Consider the following 27,108-nt stretch of genomic DNA (forward strand, 5'->3'; position numbering starts at 1 on the left):
ATATTGTCTGTGTGCTTTTCTGAGTGTCACTGATCATCCCACTTGACAGAAATTAGTGGCGGAACAGAGAAATAGGAAGGAACTACAACAGAGGGTTAGAGGTAGAAGTGTGAAGAAAATTTAGAGGACTTGGGATGCCAAGATATAAGAGTTTCCTTGATTCCTAAGTTGGAGGGAGACTTACATTTTTTGAGAAAAGCCAGGTTTTCAGATGTTTGCGGAAAACTTGGAGAGAGCTCAAGTTCCGAAGAGGGGAGGTAAGGTTGTTCCAGAGCTCAGTGATTTTGAAGTGGAGGGAGGTCCCTAGCTTTCCTGTGTGGGAAATGCCTTTTAGCGAGGGGAAGGATAGTTTTAATTTGTGGGAGGATCTGGTGGTATTAGGGTTTGAGGAATTCCAAGAAAGAGGGATAAAGGGAGGGAGGATACCATATAGGATTTTGAAAGTTAAACAGGCGCATTTATAGTGGACCCTGGCGATTATCGGAAGCCAGTGGAGCTTGGCCAGGAGCGGGGAGACATGGTCAAATTTACTTTTAGCGAAGATGAGCTTGGCCGTGCATTCTGAATCCGTTAGAGTCTGTGGAGGTTTTTCTTAGTTAGTTAATTCCGTGGAGATAGAGCAAAACTTTTGATCCCCAATTGCACAGTTCTAGCATCAGGATGCCTCCCACACAAATCATCTCTCCAAATGCATATTAGCGGTACATGTTTGTTAAATTAACCAGTCAGGAGGTAGAAGTCAAAATGAGTTCTGATGGAGGATGTAATTTTTTTTTTTCTTTTAGCAATTTAATTGAATCTGGAGCTCAGCGCCTTTCCATCTATAACTATTTAGAAATTTAATCTACTCCATGGATTTGTACGCTGAAAACTCACTTAAATTAGCATTTCTGCTGAATGGCTTTTAATCAACGATTCTCAAATGTCAGTTCTCCTTATATTTAAAAGTGTTTTTAAACCTCCTTGCCCTGTGCAGCCTTCTTCCTCTCTTCAAATATTTATTTCGTGTACTCGATTTCCCTCCTTCAGTTTTCAGTGTCATTTATCATGCTCTGATCACATTAATCTTTGATACGCATCTCTATCTTTTAATCTTCTTGGTTTCTTTTTTCAAAGCCAGCTTTCCGTTTCACTCAAACTTTATTAGTCTATTAACATTTTCTACTCCTTAATTTATAGGTGAAGATATGAAAGTCTACGTGATTTCCAAACTAATTGTCATATTTGAATGTATCTCTGCTTAGCCCTTAATTAAATTAGTATGAATATACTAGCATTATAGTTTCTTAACATAAAAATGACGTGGCAGATGCAAGCTTTCAGCACTAAAAAAAGTCCTTAGATAAGATTTTATTTCAAAAGTAAGCTAATAAAACCATCACTTGCAGAGAACTAATATGTATGAAAAATGGGGAAAAATTCATAATGAAAAGAGAGAGATTACATGCATTTGTTCACTAGTCACTATACAAAGGTTAACATCATGAGAGTAATTCTAGGCATGAACACTTATTCATGCATTAAGACAGAATTTCTATAAATAATGCTAAAAATCGCTGCTGGAAAAATTGGCCTCACAAAGGGGTGCTGAAAAGTTCTCAGCCCAATGAGCTAAATTCCTAAATGCTGAGCAATATTTTGCCACTGTAGCTGAAAAGTGTGTTTTCTTATTTCCTTAAGTGCCAATTTGCAGAAACCAAATTCTCTGTTTTGACATTGTTTCAGATTACTGATTGAACCATATCCATGTCATTCTCGTCTTTTCAGCACCCCCTTGTAGTATGAAGGCTTTCAGTCTCTGGTAACCAGAGCTGAGATATTGTGATGTCATAATGCCTCATTCCACCAATGGAAATTGGTTGGTTGGGCTGAGAACTTTTCAGCACCCCTGGTATGTAATAAAAGTGAGCCAAGTATAGGACAATCAAGCCATTGTGACATCACTGATGAGGTTGGCTCTTATTGGTGGAATGAGGCATTATGACATCAGGGAAAGGGGTTGGGACTTGAATGCTGCCTTTTTGTAGTTTTATAGCCACTCTCAAAGTGGTTTTACATACAGGTAGTGCAAGCATTTTCTCTGTCCTGGTGAGCTCACAATCTACCTAATGGACCTGGGGCAGTGGAGGATTAAGCGACTTGCCCTGGGTCACAAGGAGCAGCACAGGATTTGAACCCCCAACCTCAGGATGCTGAGGCTGTAGCTCTAACCACTGCACCACAGTCACCTCTAATGCAATAGCAGCAGTAAGCCAAGTATAGAACCCTGAAGCTATTGTGACATCACCGATGAAGTTAGCTCTTAGACATTGGTGGACTGAGGCATTATGACATCAGGAATAGGGATTGGGACTTGTATACCGCCTTTTTGTAGTTTTACAACCACACTCAAAGTGGTTTACATACAGGTGCTTCAAGAATTTTTCCTATCTGTCCTGGCGGTGTCACAGGCTATCTAATGTACCTGAGGCAGTGGAGGATTATGGGCTAGATTCACTAAGCAAACCGATCGTGTACTGATCGGTTTGCAAGCCCTTTGCGACCCAATTTCCCTCCTGCGCTATTTACTAACCTGTGTAGCGATCCGATTCCAATCCATGCATGCAAATGAGGGAAACTGCATGCAAAGTAGGCAAGGACGCGATTCACTAAAAAAAAAAAAAAAAGTTCCCGATCCAACCCGATTAACCCAAAAAGCGACTGCAGGGGACCAGTCGCAAACGGCTTCCCGACTCTCCTGCTCCACTGCCGCCCTGCATTCTGCCCCAATCTTCAGGTGTTTTCCTGAAAGCAATAATCCCGATCCTCCAGCCCTGCTTTCTCCCCCATGTCCTCTCTGCCGCCTTCCCTGCAGTGCAGCCCCGCTTTAAACCTACTGGGCTCGCACTGCAAGGAAGGTGGCAGAGAGCAATGACCAGCTGACAGCCGGCGAGAGGGAAGAGGCTGCTGCCGCCGGGGTGGGGAGAGCAGGAAAGTCAGGACTCATTCAAACAGCAAGCCTATACGGTAGATTTTCCTTTGTATTTTCCTAGGAATGAATTACCAGGGATAGTTATTTTCAATATGATTTGTGATATAAAAATTTGAAGCTCAATAAAGAATAAGTTATTTTTAAAAAAAATTACATAATAATACAATATTATATTGAAAACAACAGAATAGAGGAAATAACCTAAAAAATACTATTACTGAGAGTCTCTTTTACGAAGCCGTTTAGCACGGGCCGCTGCGGTAACGGCCCCGAAGCCCATAGAGATTTAAAGGGCTTTGGGGCTGTTGCCACGCAGCTTTGTAAAACAGGCCCTGTTGTGTGTGTGTTGGGTACGACATGCTAACAGCCTAATGCACATTACTAAAAGACCCTCCTAGATTCATAGCTTAAATCATACTGATGAAGGAGGCCATAAAACACAAAGAACACACAATGAAAAAAAAAAAAGACAAAACGCTGAACAGTACCAGAAACAAAATATTTCTCGCCCTTCGGCATATTGAAGACAGTGGCAACAAAAGTTTGGTGGAATAAAAATAAGCATCCTGTGATATTTGTGATTGAGGAAATGAGGGGCGATGTGGTTAAGTGACGACTACTGTAAGGATAGCGACAGAGAAGGAAATGTCTGAATCTTTTATAAAAATGGCAGAGGTATCAGTGCATCATAGGTCAGGGGTAGGCAATTCCGGTCCTCGAGAGCCGGAGCCAGGTCAGGTTTTCAGGCTATCCACAATCAATAGGCATGAGATAGATTTGCATCTCAAGGAGGCGGTGCGTGCAAATCCATCTCATCCATATTCATGGTGGATATCCTGAAAACCTGACCTGGCTCCGGCTCCCGAGGACCGGAATTGCCTACCCCTGGGCTAGGGGAAGGCTGAACTCTTTCCAGCTGTCTCCATGGGCCCGTGCAGTAATGAAAGTCGATGAGTGCTGGCCTCCACTCTATTCTAGTGGCAGCCCATTTGCGATGAGGATGAGATATCTGAATTTTAATGCCTCATTTAATTTGTGAATTATAGACGTGTGCTATAGTTTGATGGCCTTTTCAAGATGCAGAAATTAGACAAGCTGGTCATTTCAGTTCTTTCCTCCTTTAAGTCTGCCTAACTTGTGAAGAAGCAGAAAAATGGCCCATTAATTAAGTGAAAGGTCAAAATGTTGTATTTATTTAGATTTATATCCTGTCCTCCCCAAAGAGCTCAAGTGTTACAATATAGGGTTTATATACAGTACGTTGCAATATATCTTCATATAGGATTACTTACTGATGCTGGTGAAGGGTTGAGGGACGGTTTTTACAACTTTTCTAAAGTTACGAAGTCCTGTAAGGGCTCCGATACGAGGAGGGAGGCTGTTCCAGGAGGTTTGGTAAGAAATGGGAATAGGATTGTTTTCAGGTTGTCTGGAGTTGGAGGGTAGTGTCCCGATGGTCTATCATCACCCCAAGAAGTTTTAGGGCGGGCTGCAAGGGGTATTTGATAAGAGTTTATTTCGACATCTGTTATGGTTGCTCAAGGCAAAGTGGCAATATCTGGAATCGGTGATTGTTGCAAGCTTGCATGCATTCTTGCTCAGTCTCCAAAATCAGTATAGAACAGCGAGATATTGTTAGAAAATAAGAATAATAACAGTTTATATACCGCAGGACCGTGAAGTTCTATGCGGTTTACAATGATTTTAAAAATGCTACAAATTGAATAGAACTAACAAAGTTAGAAATTAGTGACTAATGGTTCTAGAGATCAGTTGTTGTGGGAAAGATTGTGCAGATTAGCTACCTTTCAGGAACAGATATGTTTTGAGGTGTCTCCTAAATTCCCCATAAGTATTAGTAAGCCTAAGTAACTGTTCTAGATCTTTTCCCCATAATGCTGCTTGATAAGAGAAAAGATGTTGATGATGTCTTTTAAATTTACATCCTCTAACCGGCACCATTCATTTCCTTAATTTTCATTGTTAGGCTTGGCATTTGATTAATTCATTACTTTTGTCATTGCCAAAGTGAATCACAGAGAAAGGGAAGCTTTCCAATAATGTTAAATTACCCCACCATGCGCAAAGCAATTTGAAATAATTGCAGCTCTTCAAAATTTTATAAACCCTTGAATTAGGAAGTAATTGGGATTCTGCCCTTATGAAAGAGAGAGATTTAAAATTGTTGAAGTATTTCAGAATTTTTTTTTCCTGCCTGGCTTGATGAAGAAACGCTGGTTTCTATAGTGTTAGAAGATTCCATATATCTCGTGAGTATACGCCGTAGATACGGGAGACACATGCAAGCTGAAATGGGTGGAACCTGCTATCTTTGCAAATACATGCTGAATATTGTTTGATAATTTGGTTGTTCGCTATACAGTATAGATCGGGGGTTGGCAATTCCGGTCCTCGAGAGCCGGAACCAGGTCAGGTTTTCAGGATATCCACAATAAATATGCATGAGATAGATTTGCATCTCAAGGAGGCAGTGCATGCAAATCTATCTCATACATATTCATTGTGGATATCCTGAAAACCTGACCTGGCTCTGGCTCTCGAGGACCGGAATTGCCTACCCCTGGTATAGATGATATTGTCATCTGGTTCCCATGTGAACTCCTGAAGAAGGCTAAAATTGCCAAAGCATGTACCAAGTTGGATCCTATTATTCTCTTTGTACATCTCCTACAATAGAGTTTGGCTGCCAATTGTTGCTGGATTTTTAAAAATTATTATTATTATTACTTTTTGTTCTGCTGTTGCGTTTGACATAGTTTCTCATGAGAGGCTCCTGAGAAGATTAAAGAGTCATGGGATAGGAGGGAATGTTCAGTTGCGGATTAGCAATTTTCAGACAGAAAAGAGGGTAGGGTTAAATGGTCATTTTTCTCAATGGAGGAGGGTAACTAGTGGAGTGCCACAGGGATCTGTACTGGGACTGGTGCTATTTTAACTTGTTTATAAATGATCTGGAAATTGGAATGACGAATAAAGGTGATAGATGACAGTAAACTGTTCAAAGTTGTTAATTTGCATGCAGACTTAGGAAACTGGAAATCTGAACGTCCAAATGGTAGATGAAATTTAATGCGGTCAAATGCAAAGTGATGCACATTGGAAAGAATAAATCATAGTTACCAGATGCTAGAGTCCACCTTGGGGGGTCAGTGCCCAAGAAAAAGATCTACATAAGAACATAAGCAGTGCCTCTGCTGGGTCAGACCAGAGGTCCATCATGCCCAGCAGCCCGCTCACGCGGTGGCCCATCAGGTCCAGGACCTGCATATTAATTCTTTGGGTGTCATTTAATGAGATCCATAAATTTGAGCCTGTATGACTTATGATGAAGGTATTTTTGAAAAGGCTGTATGTTTTCAGATCATTTTCTAAACTAATACTGAATTGTACATGTCCTGACTTGGACATATCAATTCTGATTTCAACGCTGTGTCTAAAACGGAGCTAATTCTCACTGGTCAAACATACATATAGTTAGTGCTATGAGAAAGTGTGGTGTAGTGCTTCAAACTACAGCCTCAGCACCCTGAGGTTGTGGAACTTCAAACCCACATCGCTCCTTGTGACTCCGGGCAAGTCACTTAATCCCCCCCATTGCACCAGATTGTGAATCCACCGGGACAGACAGGAATGAGTACCTGAATAAATTCATGGAAACTGTTCTGAGCTCCCCTGGGAGAATGGTTTGGAAAAGTGAATGAATGAATAAATAAATAAGTTTAGTGATGCTTAACGTACATGAATGATTTAAATATGCCTGGAATGCGCTCCCAAGAGAGGTGGTGGAGAGGAAAACGGTGACGGAGTTCAAAGAAGCGTGGGATGAACACAGAGGATCTAGAATCAAAAAATAATATGAAATATTGAACTAAGGCCAGCACTGGGCAGACTTGCACGGTCTGTGTCTGTATATGGCCGTTTGGTGGGGGATGGGCAGGGGAGGGTTTCAATGGCCGGGAGGGTGTAGATGGGCTGGAGTAGGTTTTAATGGAGATTTCGGCAGTAGGAACCCAAGCACAGTACCGGGTAGAGCTTTGGATTCTTGCCCAGAAATAGCTAAGCAGAAAAAATTTAAAAATTTAAATTGAATCAGGTTGGGCAGACTGGATGGATCATTCGGGTCTTTATCTGCCGTCATCTACTATCTTACTATGTTACTATGGGTGAAAAATACTGACCTCAAAAGTTTTTGAATATTTTATGTTTTTTGTTTTGTTTTGTATTGCTTTTTGGAAACCATCACCCTAATTGTCAGAGGAATGCTCCTTTGCTTAAAAATACTCTATAAATAATAGTCCACTGTCCAACCAGTGCAAATTAATAAAAAAGCATATAATTAATGTAGTTTTAAAAGCAAACATAAATTTCAATTAGCCAATATGACTTTATATGCCATAGCTATGTTACTGTAAGTCCTTTGTTTCCTGAGTTGGCAAAATAGCACTATAGCTGTACCATCTGGTTAATCCCAAAAGTAGTATTTATCCTTCACTGAAAAATGTCTTTATAGAGATGCAATACTGTTCCCAGAAATCTGCTCTAAGCTGACAAAAGCTGCATCTCAATCTCTGGGTTCAGTTCTTTTCCAAGCCTGTGAATGAGGAGTAACCAATTCTCTCTCTCTCTCTCTCTCTCATACACACACAGGCAACTTTGGGTGAAACAGGGCAATTTTAACTTACAGGGCCAGTGCAAAAAACAAAACAAAACCCCACAACAAAAACCACCAGGAGAAAACCCCCATGTGATAAGTGACTGATATCTAAAATCAGTAGGGGCAATGGCCTCCTGGATCAATCAACAAAAGGGGACCCATATCCCCAACCAACCCAACCCAAAGACCCTCCCAATACAAACATTGAGAGAGAAGGGCAAGGTAAATACAATCTCCTCATCTAACCCTCTCCCCCCAACCTCCCTTCACTCACCCACCCTAGCAATGATTCCAGCCTTTTACTCGTCAATCTCTTCTCAAACCAAATCACCCTTTACACAACCTACCAATCTCTTATCATTTTCCAAATCCCCAGCAACACACACTTTGACCATCCTGCATACCTCATAGGATTTTACTCCCTCACCAACCAACTCCTCCCCATCCCTCCTTCCCCCCTCCCCCAATCGGTCAGACTCTGTACTCGCTAAGGCCTGGCCAATGTCACGCACCCACCGCTGTCAATTGCGGACATCCTTAAACGTATCTGGTGGTGATTTTTATGCATCGCAGATACATATAAAATAAAGATGAGTTCAAACCTTAGCTCTACTTTTTTTTTTTTTTTTTTTACTGCATTGCATGTATTTCACCTTTTCATAACAACTGAAAAGACATAATTGCATTTTAACTTTTGATGACACAATAAAAAGAAATGTAAAAAAAGTAAAAAAAAATTGTTCACACTTGCCTAAGCACAGTATCAGTAAGCTAACAGAAAATGTCTTTTTGACAGTAGCCTTGTGGTTAATGTACATTTTTCATCTTCTCAGTTCATTTTCACATCTTTCATGTCTTCTCACCTGTTTTTCTGTTTTAATTTCTTTTTTTTCTTTTTTTCATATTGAGAGATAATGTAATATAGCAGGGTAGTTGTCTTATCGCTTCTCTGTTTTATTGAAAAAAAAAAAAAAAAAAAATACCCCTAAGATTTATCCAAACACTTGTCCAAGTGGGCTGAGTTGATGCCAGCCTCGGAGAGTAAATTAGTTTTAAAATGCAAACTTGTTCGAAAGAGAGAGAGAAAGAACATCTCATGTTCTCGTTATTAGATACAGCTCCATTCCATGGCTGAGCAATTCAAAATAAACTTTTATATATATATATATATATTTTTTTTTAGTCAAACAGGGCAAAATGATAATTTTCTGAAGTTGCATGGCGGGAGTTTGTTTCCGATATGTCTGAATGATCTTTCCTATTTTAATGGCATTCTTTTATTACTATATTATTTTGTAAACCGCTTTGTTCTTATTTGTAGTTTAAGCGGTATAGCAAGACTTAATTAATAAACCAACATTAATTAATCAAATAAGATCTAAACACATAGTGCAACCTAATAAAATAGTGTATAGCTATCCAGGGGCTCTTTTACTAACGTATGGTAAAGTTTCACAGTTTCTGTACTAGAGAATGACATGGTGATTAAATTCATCACCATTTCCATCACTGTGGATAACCATGGGAAAAAAATCCTGTACCATGCTTCAGTGTCTATCTCAACCTCAGTCCTTCTACACTGAGGGTTAGTGGCTGGGCCCATTCATACTCCGATTCTTTTGTGAGCCAAGTATAGGATAATGAAGCCATTGTGACATCACTGATGAGGATGGCTCTTAGGCATTGGTGGAATGAGGCATTATGACATCACAATATCTGCTCTGGATACCAGAGACTGTCATTCTTTAGTGTCTATCTCAGCCTCAGTCCTTCTACACCAGCATTCTTCAATGCAAGGCTTAAGGGTCAGTGGCTGGGCCAATTCATACTCTGATGCTTAGGTGAGTCAAGTATAGGATAATGAAGCCATTGTGACATCACTGATGAGGTTGGCTCTTATTGGTGGAATAAAACATTATGACATCATAGTATCAGCTCTGGATATCAGAGACTGTCATTCTTTAGTGTCTATCTCAACCTCAATCCTTCTACACCAGCAAGGCTTGAGGGTCAATGGCTGGGCCCATACATACTCTGATTCTTATGTGAGCCAAGTATAGGATAATGAAGCCATTGTGACATCACTGATGAGGTTGGCTCTTAGGCATTGGTGGAATGAGGCATTGTGACATCACAATATCTGCTCTGGATACCAGAGACTGTCATTCTTTAGTGTGTATCTCAACTTCAGTCCTTCTACACCAGCGTTCTTCAATGCAAGGCTTGAGGATCAGTGGTTGTGCCCATTCATGCTCTGATTCTTCCCTCTCTCCTTAAAGAATGACATGGAGATGGTTTCCCATTCCCGCAGGGACGGGAATGGCGATGAATTTTGTCACCATGTCATTCTCTATTCAGTACCTTAAATGCAAAGCTGGTAAATGCATTTGCCCTGTATTTACAAGGGTAGGAGTCACCCTCTTCTCCATCCCTGCACATTCCTCATCCCCGCTGCACCTTCCCTTCCCCCAGTACCTCTAACTTTGCTGCCGCGAGCAGCATCTCCAACCTGCTGTCTGTGCTGGCCTCGGCTCCCCCTCTGATGCCACTTCCTGGTCCCACAACAGACACCAGAGGGAGAGCCGAGGCTGCCAGGTTGGAGATGCTGGGGAAGGGAAGGTGTGCGGAGAGGAGGAGACATGCTGGCGCCCCCCCCACCAAGATGGTAACTAGGGCGGGCTACCCCCTTCCGCCCCTTTACTACAAAAACTGATCTGTGCCTAAATTTAGGCACATATAATAATAATAATAACAACAGCTTATATACCGCAATACCGTGAAGTTCTATGCGGTTTACAGAAGATTAAGCAAAGGTAACAAATTGAATTGACTTTAAGAGGGGAGGAAGAAAGAGAATTAATAGGACAGGAAATTCATTGTTGAGGAGAGAGTGATCAAAAGGACAAGTTAATCGCTATAGAGGGGAGAGAGAAGAGAGGATCGGTTGTCTAGATGCTTTAGGAACAAGTGTGTTTTTAGACGTTTCCTAAATTCCCCATAAGTAGTGGGCGAAAGCAATATACATATGCACCATATTTTCCTTAGTGCAAATGGTCACACCTAAATTTAATCATGGCTCCTGGATGTATGCACTAAACCAGGCCTAACTTTAAGCACAGCTTATAGAATAGCACTTTTTGGGATGTCAATTTTTTTAAGCGCCAGATACAGAATTTAGCCCTAAGCCCATATTTTAGCTCATTTTAGAATAAAGACCCCTTAGTTAGTAGTTTCCTGAACTGATCATGTCCTTTTGTCTAGTGTAGCTTATCCCGGCCCCGGCTTGTACACCACAGCCTTTTCTTTATGAAAATAGTCTCAGTTTATGTTTGTATCTCTCAACTATTTGTTTTTTTTAATGCTTATAGATATTCTTTTTGACACAAATATCACCTTTGTCCTTGCAAGAAGAGACAGATGCGCATCTGAAAATAATCTAGAAATGGAATAGAACAGGTTAACTCCGTAGTGTAGCATGTCTAAATCCAGCTAGGAGACCTTTTAACTCTATCACAAGTGCAAAATCCTTCATACTTTAGAGATGTTGCTTGAATTTTAATTATACTTATAGTACATTAAAAGCTCAATGGGCTTAAGTAAAATCTGATTTCCTTATCCAAGCAAAAGGGTTTTATTAATGCGGAAAAAATAGCTGTTTCAGTATATTAGCCTTCTCTACAGGACTGATCCATTTGCAAGCTTCAGTCTTTCCTGGCATGTATTATTCCAGACATTAGACAGCTATGGTTGCTCATACTCTAAAGGAAAGCCCCATTGATCACCCAAGGGTACAATTACATGCCCCCTATGGGCTGGTGCATCTTCTCTTCCTCCAACAGGTGACAGAAATGAGAAGCAGAATCCAGGCCAAGAGGAGCAGGTAAAGATTGGTGACAGAAAGTGGGATGCTGGGTGGAAAGAGACCACTTTTAAAACCTGAAACAGGTTTCTCTTTTTTCAAAAATGGCCATGTCCTGGATGTGGTTTGTCCTCAGTATGCCTACTATTTTGAACCATTTTTTTTGAAAAAAAAAAAAAAAGTCCAAATGAAAAATGCAACAAAACCAGCCATTGGAATATAGAAGGGGCCGGCATTCTTAGCAAACTGGTCACACAGACATCCCAGCAGAGCAGAGGGGTACCCTAGGGGGCGTGTATAGGAGGGATTCCCGTGCTCAACTTTGGGTGTGAGGACTTACACCAGCTGGAACCTGGGATAAATTCTGAAGCACTAGAAAGGTGTCAGGTCAAAAGTGTGCCGGGACAAAGGCGCGCCCAGACAATTGAGCGCAGCGCGGAGGCGTGTGCCGCTCAAAATTACTGTTTTTAGGGCTCTGACGGGGGTGTGTGTGAGGGGAACCCCCCCCACTTTACTTAATAGACATCGCGCCGCGTTGTGGGGGCGTTGTAGGGGGTGTGGGGGGTTGTAACCCCCTACATTTTACTGAAAACAACTTTTTCCCTGTTTTTAGGGAAAAAGTTAAGTTTACAGTAAAATGTGGAGGGTTACAACCCCCCAAATCCCCCATAACGCCGGCGTGATGTCTATTAAGTAAAGTGGGGGGGTTCTCCAACAAAACCCCCCGTCAGAGCCCTAAAAACAGTAATCTTGAGCGGCGCGCACCTCCGCGCTGCTCTCAATTGTCTGGGCGTGCCTTTGTCTTTCGCGCCGTTGTCTATGAACCACTAGAAAAGTTGCAGATCCCTGAGACTATCACACTGCACGCATGCTTTGATAATGCCCCTAACTAAGGTTACCAGACATGCCCTATTTTTAGAGGACTGTCTGGGGTGCCCATACAGACTTTCCAAAACCCAGTTGGTTTGGGTTTTGGAAAGCCCCAACCTCCGGCTGTGTCTGGAGGACCTCTGAGCATGTGCAGATGCCACATGCATCATAGAATCAGAACAGTTCAAAAAGAAGAAGTCATATCATCGCTGAGTCATCAGGATCCATGACCTTCAAAGCTCAACTTTTTCTGGGGTTTTTTTTTGCTGTCGCCCAAAGCTTGTAGGCATGTTTTTAATCTCTCTTTCTGTTATGCAATAAATTGGCCAGTGTAATATCAGAGCAACTGCCATATGGTTCTGTCTGGCTCAAAAAAGTACAAAGTCAATGTGTCCTACACTTTGGATGAACGCAACAAAAATATCTAAACTCCTTTCCAATATTACCCCTTCGTCATTGGCTCACTAGTAAATATCATGATGAGTCATCCAAGAACACCGAGTTTATTTCATTGGAAGATCACGGGAATGGAGATTTTAAGACATCTTGCCAAAAAATAGACAAAAAGCCAATTCTATAACTGGGCACGTAGAGCTATGCATGCTGTGGGAAGAATTCTATAAACAGTGCTCAAAAATGCACTTGGAAAAAAAAAAATAATAAAATCAGTGCTAAGCGTTATTTTAAAGAGGGCACATGCCCTTTATAGAATGGCGCAGAAAGCTGATTCCTGCACCTATTTTGGACGCCAGAATTGCAACTGCTGAAACCTGGTGTAAACGCTGGTGCCCAAGTTAAGTGCCCTTACCCGGTATTCTATAACTAGGCCATAACTTTTTGGAATGCCCCTGACATGCCAACGCTACTCCTGTGGGTCACTCCCCTTTTTAGATGCATGCTAGGGGAGTTAGGCAGGCTGCCTTAAAGCACAGTGCACAACCAAATGCATGCATGATTTTTTTTTTTTTTCCAAACTTTATTAGAAAAACCCGCGCAAGATACAAACAGGCAGATATAGCATTTTCCAATACCAAACAAGAAAACATCTAACAAGTAGAACAGAATAAGACAATCAGAGTCCAGGCTTGGGTTCTTATGACCCGGACTCGGCCAATCAACCACCCTACTCGAAATCTCCCCATCTCCCACCCCCCCACAACCAACTGGCAATAAGGGTACTTGCTGGCTTCCGTAATCGATTAACGACTTGACTTTTAATCAGAGGGGGTGAAGCATCTAAATAAGAGGATCAGACAGGCAGAAAAATCATACTCCGGTGTCTAGAAAACCGAGCTGGCATGGATTCCCCCCACCATTAAAAGATGAAATTTATTGCGCCAATACCAAATGGTGGGTGGGGAGTCCTGATACACACTTCTTCCCCACAATGTATCCCTTACAAAGAAGCAGACTATCGTCTGCAGAAATACGTGTGTGATTTTTAATACCAAGTAATAAATAATAATCTGTTGGCACCCATTTCTTGACGTTAAGAGATCGTCAACCAAATAATTGGAGCACACATCTCGGCGGGGTGCCCAAATTTGAGCCTGTTTATTAAGTCACTATTATATTTTGAGAAAGAAAGAGTAGAAACATCCTGAGATATATGCATGTGGCAATTTTAATGGTTGACTTTATATTGTTTTTATGTTTGATTTTATTATATACGTTGGTTCTGTAACCCGCCTAGATTGGATGGATAGTGCAAGCTATAAAAGTTTCTATGAGCGTCGGAACTGTTACCGCTGCAACTGGCGCTAAAAACCAGTTTTTACGGTTTTGTAAAAGGGGTGGGGGGGTAAATCAATAAAACTGTATTCTGCCTGTCATTTGACAAATCAAGGAAATATTGTTCTTTGACCAATACAGATCTGCTAGGAAATAAAGAAATACGATACTGTCTCTTAACATTTAAAATAAGCAATTGTGTGTGGGGCTGGGGAGGAGGGTGGGGGTCAGCCCCGTCTCTTACACACCTTGGACGTGAAACAGGTTCATGGGGTAAAATCAGGTGTCATACATTTAGTGCATGCGGAATTTTCAGTGCCATTTTTTCCTGTGTCAGAATTGCAACAATGAATATTTATGACATCTATTTGCATTCATGGCCTCCACTATGCGCAAACAGAACTCGCGTGGAAACCTTGAGAAACTGAAACGGTTGTGGCCCTTGAAGCCTGAATTTGGGGATCTCTGCTATTGGCCCGGAAGCAGCGGCATAGTAAGGGTGGGTGGCGCCCCTCCCCCGCCCCCTTTCCTTTCCCCGTACCTTTTTAAACTTCTGTGGCATAAGCCACATGCCCACGTCGGTGTCTTCTCGCCCTTTGACGTCATCTTCCTGGAAGTGATATCGGAGAGTGCGCCAATGCAGGCAGAAACCTTGCACCGGTGAAATTAAAAAGTACAGGGGGGAAGGCAAGGGGTGCGTAGCAAGGAGAAGAGCGGGGGAAGGAGTGGAGAGTAGGTGTTGTGCCACATCCTTAGGAAGACCGCACCAGGGGCAGACCCCCCCCCCGCCCCCTCTTACTGCCCAGAAGCTACTGTTTCTCACTACTGAAGAAAGCCAGGGGTATTGCAGTAAGTTGGGATATACCCTGTAGCGCTCAAAAATGCCCCTGCACACGAGGACAAGAGGATTACACAAAGAAGGAAGAGAGTCGAACCTTTGCATGCTTTCTCTACAAGTGATAGACAACTTTGCCCCTCTCTTTTGGCAGCTTTGCCTAACAAATACAATATATGCCGTGTCTCGAGTCCAAAGTGACAGTCTTTCCATTTTGCTTTTAATCAGGAAAGAAATGACTTCTAATTGAATATTCCCCCACCATATACCATTCTGAGTTATTATTAAAACCATGTAATTGAAAGGTAGCATTGAGTCACTTATGTCAATCTTCGAGACAGACCCTGTCTGAAAATGTAGATTCTCCTTAGATTATTCCTGCATTCCGTTGCAATTTTGAGCTTCGTTATCTGAAAGCTATTTAAATAATGTACAGAGGTGTGTTGGTTCTTACCTTGCTTTTTTTTTTTTTCCTACAGATACTATCCACATGGTATGAAAATTTCTCTAAGAAGTAATTGACAGTCACCAATTACAGCTTTATGGATTTTGTACAACATGTTGTGGAAAGTTTTAGGCTGCAGTGAATTAATATAGAAAGTTGTCATTAAAAGTTGAGCTTGAAGGGTTTTTTTTAGATGGCTTTGGCAGGACAGCATTTCTGAAGGTCTTTTCTAATGAAATTTTACATGCAAACAAATCTAAAACTAGTGCAGTGGTGGAGGCTCTGGGTGTGTATACACAGGAGAGCGTAAGATATACGCATTTTTCAGATTACATAAGAACATAACAATAGCCTTATTGGGTCCATCTAGCCAAACAGCCTGTCCTCACGGTGGTCAATCCAGGTCACTAGTACCTGGCAAAAACCCAAAGACTAGCAACATTCCATGCTACTAATCCAGGGCAAGCAGTAGCTTCCCCCACGTCTGTCTCAATAACAGACTATGGACGTTTCCTCCTGGAAGTTGCCCAAACCTTTCTTAAAACCAGCTACATTAACTCTTACCACAATTTCTGGCAACACGTTCCACTTCTCCGAGTGGAAAATTAATTCTTCCCATTGGTTTAAAAAAAATATTTCCTTGTAATGTCATTGAGTTTCCTTTAGTCTTTTTTTAAATTTTTGATGGAGTAAAAAAGTCGATCCACTTGTACCCATTCTACACTATTCAGGATTTTGTAGACTTCAACCATTTCTCCCTTCAGTGGTCTCTTTTCCAAGCTGAAGAACCCTAACCCTTTCAGTCTTTCTTCATAAAAGAGCAGTTCCAGCCCCTTTATCATCTTGGTTCTTCTTTGAACCTTTTCTAGTTCTGCTATATCTTTCTTGAGATAAGGCGACCAAAAGTGAATGCAATGCTCCAGGTGAGGTCGCACCATGGAGTGTTACCAAAGCATTATAACTTTCTTAGTCTTGTTAACCATCCCTTAATATATTCCAATATTTCCTTCTCCTTTGCTCTTCTCCCCCATGTTCCCTTCACTTCTCTATTATGAAAAGTGGGTCAGTGCTTCTCAACCCTCTTCTGGAGCATATCTAGCTAGTCAAGTTTTTCAGGATTACCATGATGAATATGAATGAGATAAATTTGCATTTGTTAGAGGCCCATTGTATACAAATATTCCTCATGCATATTCATTGTGATAATCCTGAAAATATGACTGGAGATGCCTCCAGGAAAGAGTTAAGAAACACTAAAATAGATCATCAGATTGTAATTAAATAAATCAAGTTTGTACCACATCAGCAGAATCAAGATCATTGGTCAAGCCAGGCTACCTCCACTATTCCCTCTGAGTGGGAGTCCTCCCAAGTACAGTCCTGCCAGTGGGTGGCACTGTTTCACTGCCATATTTTCAATAGTAAGGGACAACCAAGCTCTGTAGGACTCTAGGGAACCTGTCTGTCCCTACTGATTGAAAATACAGAATCCCACCTCAGAGGGAACAAATGTTTTAAATAAATAAACATGTGCAATTTGACACGCAATCGGTGGCTGCTTTTAAGGCTAATACCAGGCTCTGCTTGCATTCAATAATGGAGCCTGGGTACCCTGGTGGTGTCACAGAATAAGGCATCTAAACATAGGGTTACCAGATTTTCCTTTGAGAAAATCAGGACCCATGGCCACACCCCCAGGATGGCCCAGTCCCGCCTCTGGCACACCCTGCTCTTCTCCCAGCCCCTACCCCAGTTGGCATATACGGATGCAACGCAATGACATCACACGCATGCGTGCTTGTGACATCACCGCATTGCCCCTCCCCGATGCGGTTTTGTCGGGAGGCTTTTCAAAACTCGGACAAAGTGCCGGGTTTTGAAAAGCCATCCAGACCCCGGACATGTCCTATATCCGGAGAAATCTGGATGTCTTGTAACCCTACCTAAACTGAAGCACCCAGGTGTAGAATTGCCACCCCATGTGTCTCCATCTCCCTTTCTAGTACCATACTGTATCCCATCGTTATAAAACAGGAGATTCAGGAGACCTTTCCAGCACTGTTCATGTTCCGCTCAGGAAATAATTCAAGTATGACATTGTATCACTAGATCTGATAAAGTCCCTGCATTGCTGCCGATTGCTGGAATGAGATTTTGTTTTCATTGACGCTACACGGGACAAAGAATGAATACGGAACCGAGGGAAAAATATTCCAAAAGCAAAGCACATTTTCTATAATACTGGAGAAATATCTGATCACAAATAAAACGGGCAAAAACACCGACACAGCAGATTGTGCTAACAATATATGCAAGCCAACTGCAGCCTTTGAAAATCTTAAGTGCCTTAGTGAAAGGCTGTAAAATACCGTAAAGTCTTTTAGTAGAACATGTGGACATAATTTTATGCACCACTTGTTCTGTGCATATTGTAATAAAAACGCATTGATTCTTACATTGTCGCCAGTGTTCGAGACGCTGTAAATAAGCAACCAAATGTAACCCGTTCTGGAAAAAAGTTTGCAATGTAAGTGAATTCTTTTGCTTTATTATTAACCAATAGGAAATAGATTAGGGATAAATTCAGCGGATCATTGGCAATTTACAACTGAACACAGAGTTAGCATCGGTTCGACTATAAGGGGACAAGCTGTAGGTTTCTCATGGGAGATCTGTCATCTGTTCTAAGAAATATAAGTTTTATTTATTTAATTAATGCATTTTCTTTTCTGAGCTCGGAACGGGTTACAGGTTAACATACACAATATAGAGTTGACATGAGTTATAGGTTAACATACATCCTATACAGTCAGTACGGGTTTCAATTTGGCATGATTGTGATACAATATGTTCATCCTAAGGCCTTAAACAACCTGGACCAATCACAGCCTTAGGCCCCTCCCCAGTGCACTCAGCATGCACTGGGGAGGGGAAGGCCCGCCATTTTGAAGAGGCGGGCCTGCTGACCAGAGGGAGTAGGCATCCCTCTGGCCAGCATCATAAGCAAGGTAAGTGGGAGGGGGCAGGGGGGGGGGTCGTCGGAGGCATGGATGTTGAGGGGGGAGAGGTAAATAGCAGCGGGAAGGAGTGGGCATCTCCTTCACTGCTAGAGGGGAGTGGGTTAGTAGCAGTGTCTGTTTATTGTGCAATGTGGCAGGAGAGAGTGGGCATCTCATCCGCTGCTGGGGAAGGGAGTATCAGGGGGTCATTTCTTGGCAGCAGGAGGGAGTGGGCATCTCCCCTGCTGCTGGGGGGAGAGCAGGGCCAGATTTTCCTATAGGCTAACTAGGCTTCAGCCTAGGGCCTCAAGATCAAGAGGGGCCTACATTCAAATTGTTAGCAAAATTAAAATTACACTATTCTAAAAACAGTGAACACTAAAACACTGAACCGAAAATAAGGAGAAATTCTATGCTTCGGGATCGGAACCGGCTCCGGCCGCAACGGGGCGGCGACTCGGCTTCTCCCTTTCTTTTTCTCGCCCTGGGAGGAGGATCGGGGAGGGAAAGACATCAGTCCGGAAACAGCTGGGCAAAGCCCAGCCCCGCGGGGAGAGAGGCAAAACGTTGATCCGTCAGGACAGGGCGGCCCAGACTGGCATCGGGGGGGGGGGGAAGGGAGGCAGGCAGGCTGGCATCGGAGGGGGTGTGGGGGGGTTTAATGGAAGGCAGGCAGGCAGGCAGGATGGCATGGGAGGTGTTCAATGGAAGGGGGATGGGAGGCAGGATGGCATCGGAAGGGGGGTGGGGGGGTTTAATGGAAGGCAGGCAGGATGGCATGGGGGGTGTTCAATGGAAGGTGGATGGGAGGCATGCGGGCATCGGAGGGGGGGTGAGGTGAGGAAGGACGCACTGGGGGCACTATGGACATAGGAAGGGGCAATGTTGTGTGTTATGTTTGATTAGTTATTGTTACAAGTACTATATATGGTGCTGAGAATAAATGTCCAAATAAGTGTTCTTGACTTTTTTTTATTTATTGTCTGTGTCACATTTTTTATAAAGGTTAGTACCAATAACAACATGTTTCATTTAACATATTGATATATATCACAGTAATGATGTATTTTATTATCTCTCATGTAATTTACAAACTTAAAAATGGGAGGTGAAAGGGCCTCATAAGTGGAATAGCCTAGGGCCTCTTTTCATCTCAATCCAGCCCTGGGGGAGGGTGTCAGGTTACTTGACTTTGGCAACAGGGGGCGTAGGTGATGGCGGGAGAGGAGCGCCTCTTGCCCTCGCTATGCCACTGAACCTACCAGCAGCAACACACACTGAGCCTAACTAACTCCAGCTTAGCTTTGCTTTCACTTTATTCCACGTTGCAAAACTTTACACTAGAGCAGATTCTATCAGCATTTTCTTATTTATGCAACAGATTTCTTCATGTCCATTTTTTTTTTTTTTTAAACACTCCAATGATCATCAAAAATAGAATCCACCAGTTATGGGATTTTATCAAGCGTCAGTTTTTCCAAAGGGGACTTTTGAATCCCATTTGCTAAGCTTTTTATAACATGAGGCAGAAGTATATGGCTATACAGCCCAAAAAAATCCACCCATGGTATTCTACTGTAGTAGTACCCTATAGAATGTTAATACATGAAGCAGAAGGGCAAGAGAAGGAATGGACTGGAAGATATTATAGTAAACTTTGCCCTGCACTAACTGTATAATTGTCCTTTCAAAAGTGCCGGGACACCCATAACAGTGGTATTCACTTGATTTCTCAAGAGTTGCAAATAGGCTAAGTCCCTGATGAATATGCATTTGATAGATTTGCATGCATGCTACCTCCACTGTCCCCCAAATGGAGTAAGTTCTCAAAAGATCACTAAACTTTAGCCACTGGAATGATGTGCACTAAGGGGGAATGTCTAGAAACAGCATCTACTTTCAGGCTTAGGTTGGCGCCCTACCGGCGCCTACATTAATAAACACTGTTTAAAATGGCAAAAAACAGCACCGTTAAAGCACCTACTGGCACCTAAATAATACACACCAGATTTGTGTCTATGTAGGCACTTTTTGCCACCAAATACCAGTATGGGTGTGGCTATTGCCAGAACTAGCGTTAGGTGACCTAGAGTGCAATTCATGACAAAGATGGCTGCCGGAAATGGGGTGGGGGGTGGGGCAGAAAACCCTGGCCACATTTCTGGTGCCTACGTTTCATAAAGGCATGATTCTTTATAGGGTGCCATCACGTGACTGACACGCGATCTTCGGTTCCTTTATAGGGGGCCACCGATATCGGTGCCCTATAAAGAATCCAGGCCAAAGTATGAACAACAGCAGTAGCCCATGCAACTGCTAATATAGAATACTGACGTAAGTATGCATTTACGCAACTTTGGGCGCAAGCATTTATGCCAGTTCATTGACTGGCATAAAAGCTTGTGCTGAACTATATGCAGCTTGGCCAGTAAATGATAGTATTCTATAACCCACATACATAACTACTTGACATGCCCACCTTGAAGTTGCATTCTGTGAAATAGCGCCGAAGGCCAGTTACATGTGCGACTGCTAATTAATGCTCATTATCAGCCAATTAATGAATTAAGTTACACAAGCAACTGACCTTATTCAATGACATGCATGCACAAATTTGTGCGCTAGTCAGAAATCTGAGCATGCAGGGTGATAGAAGCAGGGGGGGGGAACGTGCCTTAAATTTTCAGTTAATGAGCATTAGGTGCAAAACATTAGCAGACTTTGGTAACTAGGCCTCTAAAATAGGAAAACAACAAGCTTAAATTCCGGGACCCCAAGTGAAACTGCAATCAAAAACAACGGTACCGAAATCCAGCTAAAATTTGATCTAACCTTAGGTGCACAGTCAGGCACTCAAACTTTCTTTTGAAAACTGTCACCAATTTATCTTAGAGACTTGGACCTACCTTTGAAGAAACAGTCTTTGCTGTGGACAATGTAGATCTTCTTTTTCTGTAGGCAGGAGGCACGATGGAGCTCACAATGGTTCTCATAAAACTTGCCGTCAGATCCACATATGGGCATGTAACTGGGCTTACAATCTTCCAGGCACACGCACTCGGGTTCTTCTGTCTTTTTATTAACTATACACCGTCTTCCACGGCCACAGTATTTCTTTCCACAAGATGCATGAAGTCCATCTTGCCCATAGAGCACTAAAAAAACAAAAAAAAGGTTCTCCTGTTAGTATATTTTAAATGATAAAACAGGTTCTAAGCAAGATGATCTATGAAAACGTCACTGACTACCAATACAATACAGGGCTACAGTTGAAAGAGTCTCTTATCTTCAAGGCCCGTAAAGGAAATAAGCGAGAGTCCAAGAACAACAGAATCTCCCTCTATGTACCTTCAAGATCTCTAAGGTCCTTTCAAGGAAATTACACAATGTGGACCTGCCAATGAGACTTCTCTGAAGTAGCTTCCATATTCTGGAGCATATTTCTAGAAAGGCTTGCATTAGATGAAGCCTATCTCAATGTCAAGAAGCAGATGGAAATCTGGCTCATCTTTCAACCTTTAATGGAAAAGGCCAAAGTACCTGAAGACAGAATTTCCCTTTGCACTATTATCAGCAAACAAAAACCAAAATGTCATGTTTTTTCCTGTTCATTTTTGTTGACGATATACAATGATATGGGATACGTAGCTGACTTTCCTATGTTGTTGCAAAAGACAGAGCATCAGTAATATATAGCTGTTCTGATCTACTCCTGCATACATGCAGAACATAGGTGGATCTTCCACTTAGCCATCTCTCTCCCCTTCAATCTGTTCAAAATTCTTCTGCATGCCTTGGATTCTGCCAGTATCGTTATGCTCATGTTACCCCTCTCCTCAAGTCGCATATAGCTCAAACTCTTCTTACTGACTTACAAGTGTATTCCACTCTGAGGCTCGTCAACATCTCTCCTCTCTTTTCTCTCCCTATGGTCAGCCCTGAGAACTCCATTCATCAGCAAGTCTCTCGTCTGTACCCCTCTCCTCTACTGCCAGCTCCCGACTCCATCCTTGCTGCGCTGTATGCCTGGAACAATCTGCCTGACTCGGTATGTTGGGCTCCGTCTCTGGCGGTATTCAAATCCAGGCTGAAAACCCACTTTTTCGAAGCTGCATTTAAGTCACAACCCTACCAACTAGTAAAGCACCATATTGATCATTCCCTCTGTAGTTCTCTTCCCACCCTAGCCCTTCATCCCTTTCTATTTCCCTACGTAAGCAACTTATATTGATTCATCATTTTGTCCACAGTGTCTTGTCATAATTAGATTTTGAGCTCTTTTGAACAGGGACTGTCTCTTGCATGTTTCCTATACAGTGCTGCTTACGTCTAGTAGAGGTAGACAAATAATAAATAGTAGTTGTAGGTGATGTGATTAAAACAGCTCATCCTACTAACCTCCGACTTTGGGAGAGGCCTTATAGTAGCGGGTTGTTGTTTGCACTATTATCATTTGGATAGGAATATAAGGTGTATACTATCCAACACTTTACGGAAACACACATGACAGTCCCCTACTCATTGGACTTTAGGGGTCCTTTTACTAAACTGATTGTTTTATCGGTAATGTTCTGTATGAGTCTCAATTATGTTTGTTGATTGGAACCCGCATAGGTATTAGGTGGGTGATATTTATTTATTTATTTATGCAATTTAAAAAGAAAGAAAGGGTCTTAGCGCACCCTTACGTGAGTCTTTCCTAGAGGCTTAGGGTATTTTTCCCGCAGGTAGGAAAAAGCACTATTTTCCTTTTTTGTTTTTGCAACATATGGGCTAAATGCTAATTTTCAACCTTAGATGAATTTCTGTACTATATAAGATCTGTACTTAAGAGAATCAACAATGATATCAACTTTTTCTCTATGTTCATAAAACTTACACCAGCATCGCTGTAATTTCTTCAGAGCCTCAGCACCACCGCTCAATAAACTTTCATAGCGGTGAGCTTTATGTGACAGACTCTCACTGGCTCCGATTGTGATGTCATAATGCCTCATTCCACCAATACCTAAGCTCCGTCCTCATCAGCACAAGCCTCAAACGCTTTAACATCCTAAGTAGCAACATTCTAGAGCTCAGATTGTGATGTCATAATGTCTCATTCCACCAATGCCTGAGCTCCATCCTCATCTGCACCAGCCTCAAACGCTTTAACATCCTAAGTAGCAACATTCTAGAGCTCAGATTGTGATGTCATAATGCCTCATTCCACCAATGCCTAAGCTCCGTCCTCATCTGCACAAGCCTCAAACACTTTAAAATCATAAGTGTTTGAGGCCTGTGCGGTTAGGACAGAGCTTACAGGAATGGGGCAGGGACAGGGACAGCGACAAAACTCACAGGGATGGGAAAGGGAAATTGAGTTCCTGCGGGGACAGGTAAAAATGTGTCCCCATGTCATTCTCTAGGCAAGGACATGATAAGCACAAACTAAAATAAAGGCTACAGCCAATTTCTCAGGCCCAAATTCTGTACATGACGTGCATAAATTAGGCACAAGTAGGCATCCTACCACCACCTAACTGACAATTCAGGGGGCACATTTTTTTAAAAAAAACTTAAGGTACCATTCTAAGGGGCCAATCTCATGCCTATGGAAGCGCATAGGGATGCCTTTGGATGCCTAAGGCCAGCGGGGGTGTGGTTTGTGCCAGAAATGGCATTAGGCATCCGTAGGCATGAGACTGGCTTCTTAAGTGTAGGCCTTTGAAATACTTACCTACATTTAAGGTGCCTGTTTTATAGAACAGCCGCTATTCTACAAACGGCACTATTGTGTGATGGACAAGCGATCAGCGGCCATTTCATAGGTAGCCACCATATCCCTGTTGCAGATTGCCCTTATAAGAACATAAGAATAGACCAATGGTCCATCAAGCCCAGTAGCCCATTCTCACAGTGGCCAATCTAGGTCCCTAGTACCTGGCCAAAATCCAAAGAGTAGCAAAAGATTCTAGAACCCCAAAGAGTAGCAGCATTCCATCATCTCAAAGAATAGCAAGATTCTGGAGCCTCAATGAGAGCAACATTCCAGAGCTGAGATTGTGATGTCATAATGCCTCAGTCCACAGTGCCTCAGAGCCAACCTCATTAGTGATGTCACAATGGTTTAATTGTCCTATACTTGACTTACATAAGAATAGTGTTACTGGGTCAGACCAAAGGTTCATCAAGCCCAGTAGCCTGTTTTCACAGTGGCCAATCCAGGTCCCTAGTACCTGGCCAAAATCCAAAGAGTAGCAAAAGATTCTAGAACCCCAAAGAGTAGCAACAATCCATGCTACCAATCCAGGACAAGCATTGGCTTCCTCCTGTCTTTCTAAATAAGAGACTATGGACAAGAATCAGCAACCTGCAGTACCAAGATCTTAATTTTCTACCAAAACCCCCAAAGAGTAGCAACATTCCATTCAGAATCTCAAAGAATAACAAGATTCCGGAATCTCAGAGAGTAACAAGATTCTAGAATGCCAAAGAGTAGCACGATTCCATGCTACCGATCCAGGGCATGCAGTGGCTTCCCTCATGTCTTTCTAAAAAAAACCAGAATATGGAGCTAAGCTCTCCATTCTTACCACAACCAGCTATGCTATCGCTATCTAGATTTACAAGTTGTGTCAACGAGTGGGGTCGTGGATGGTGCCGTTCAGGACTTTTTGGATGCAGCTCTCAATCAAAGCTGGATTGCCTGTTTCTAACTGGAATACACGGAAGGTTCAGGCCTTTAAGGTTGTGGAGCTGGAACGAGATTCACTAATACATAGATGGGGAATTTGTCATGCAATTGTGTGCAACAGACCTTAACTAATCTCTTGACGCCAAATTTGGCATTCTCAGGGATACATGGAAAAGCAAAGCCCTCGTATCAAAAGTTTGAAATCCAGCGATTCAAAAAAGTTATAATAGCAAAAAAAAAAATAATAAAAATCAATATAATAGTTCTATTTCTAAGCAGAAGCATTGTGTTTAGACTTGGTAATTTTTCAGTTTTCTTTTTCTTTTTTAAGTCTACAAGTTAAAAAAAAAAAAGGAGGAAAGGGTTTCTTTCTAAAGTATTAACTGCCTGACTCAATAGCTCATTAAAATTCATCTGGCCTTGGTAAGCAAAGACTTATTGACTTTTTCCTGAATCATAATAAAGTAGAAGAGGTCAAAGTGTCACTGTGCAGAATAAAAAGTACATTCCGTGCAAACTGGTCATGGCTCCATGAAACATGCAATGGAATATAAAATACACTTACCACTCTAGAGTCTGTGCATGAAAAGGTCATGCCTACCTGCTATGAGTAAAGGAGACACCCGAGGACATTTTCACTATTTCTGTGGGAATGTTTCTTCTTGGGGGAGGGGGATAAAACATATGTAGGGTTGAAAATGCAATCTTCTACTAGTAATCGTTTCTAGGGTTACCAATTTAAAGATGGACAAACCTGGATGCATGGCCCCGCCCCATTCCGCTTACCAGCCACACCTTGTTCTGCCTCCAACCTGTACAGTTCTGCCTCCAGGTCTGCTGTGTTCTGCCTCCAACCACACCTTATTCTACCTCCAGCCCCTCCCCCAAAAAGCCGCTTTTACTTTCCCTGACCTCCAGGATGCGTCCGGAGGGCCTCCAGTATGCGCGGCTGCGTGTGAAATCATCCGCGCATGCTTGTTGAAGGCCCTCCAGATGTGGACAGAGCTCAGGGCTTTCCAAAGCCCAAACTGTCAGGTTTTGGTTAAGTCCAAGTTTATTAAAATTTACTATCCCGCTCCTAGGGTCAGAGCCTTCTGGGTGTCTTACAATCTAAAAGACCAATCAATTAAAATTGACATAAATCATTCAAAAATCAATAAAAATAATAACAATTTAAATTCAAATTAATTTAAAATTACATAAACCAATAAATCAATACGAATAAACAATAAAAATAAAATTTTCCTAGTCTTTTCCAGGATTCTCTCCATACCAAACTGCTGCTAACTATTCTCATACGCATCAGAAAAAAAAGAAACGTTTTTCATTCAGTTTTAAATTTTTCTAAAGTTTTAAATTTATCTAAAGTCCAGACAGTCCTCTATAAAGAGGCCATGTACGGGTTTTCCCGGATGTCTGATAACCCTAATAATTTCTATAGTGCTACTAGATGTACACAGCAATCTAAGGCTTTTTTTTTTTTTAATCTAGAGAAATGGATAGGGTTATCATTTTTCAGGCCGCAAAAATCAGGACACAGTATAGAAACATAGAAACATAGAAGATGACGGCAGAAAAAGGCTATAGCCCATCTAGTCTAACAACCCCACCCCCCTGAATTTACCCCCCTAGAGATACCACATGTGTATCCCCTCTACATTTTATTACCTCCCTAGAGATCCCACATGTGTATCCCATTTCCTTTTAAAATCCGGCACGCTGCTGGCCTGAATCACCTGAAGCGGAAGTTCATTCCAACGATCGACCACTCTTTCGGTGAAGAAGAACTTCCTGGTGTCACCGTGAAATTTCCCACCCCTGATTTTCAGCGGATGTCCTCTTGTGGCCGAGGGACCTTTAAAAAAGAAGATATCATCCTCCACCTCAATACGGCCGGTGATATATTTAAACGTCTCTATCATGTCTCCTCTCTCTCTACGTTCTTCGAGTGAGTATAGCTGCAATTTATTCAGCCTGCCCTGTTCCGCCTCCGACCCCTCCCTGTACCACCCTTGCCCCAGCCCATTATGCTTTCGGCTCTGCCCCA

The 27,108-nt window shown here is 42.2% G+C and overlaps 1 protein-coding gene across 5 annotated transcripts in view; it reads right to left on the reverse strand.

The window, feature by feature from the left end:
• The window catches only part of FSTL4 (follistatin like 4), a 529,137-nt gene that overhangs the window by 166,978 nt on the left and 335,051 nt on the right, over positions 1–27,108 (reverse strand). For 4 of the 5 annotated variants that reach the window (XM_033927446.1, XM_033927448.1, XM_033927445.1 and 1 more), the window contains one exon: positions 21,292–21,540. The exons of the other annotated variant lie outside the window; for it this stretch is intronic. In XM_033927446.1, the coding sequence (XP_033783337.1) occupies positions 21,292–21,540 (249 nt within the window). The remainder of the gene's footprint in view (positions 1–21,291; positions 21,541–27,108) is intronic. 5 annotated transcript variants of the gene reach the window in all.

Source organism: Geotrypetes seraphini, chromosome 18 (assembly GCF_902459505.1).
Source record: "Geotrypetes seraphini chromosome 18, aGeoSer1.1, whole genome shotgun sequence".
Taxonomy (NCBI): Eukaryota; Metazoa; Chordata; class Amphibia; order Gymnophiona; family Dermophiidae; genus Geotrypetes; species Geotrypetes seraphini.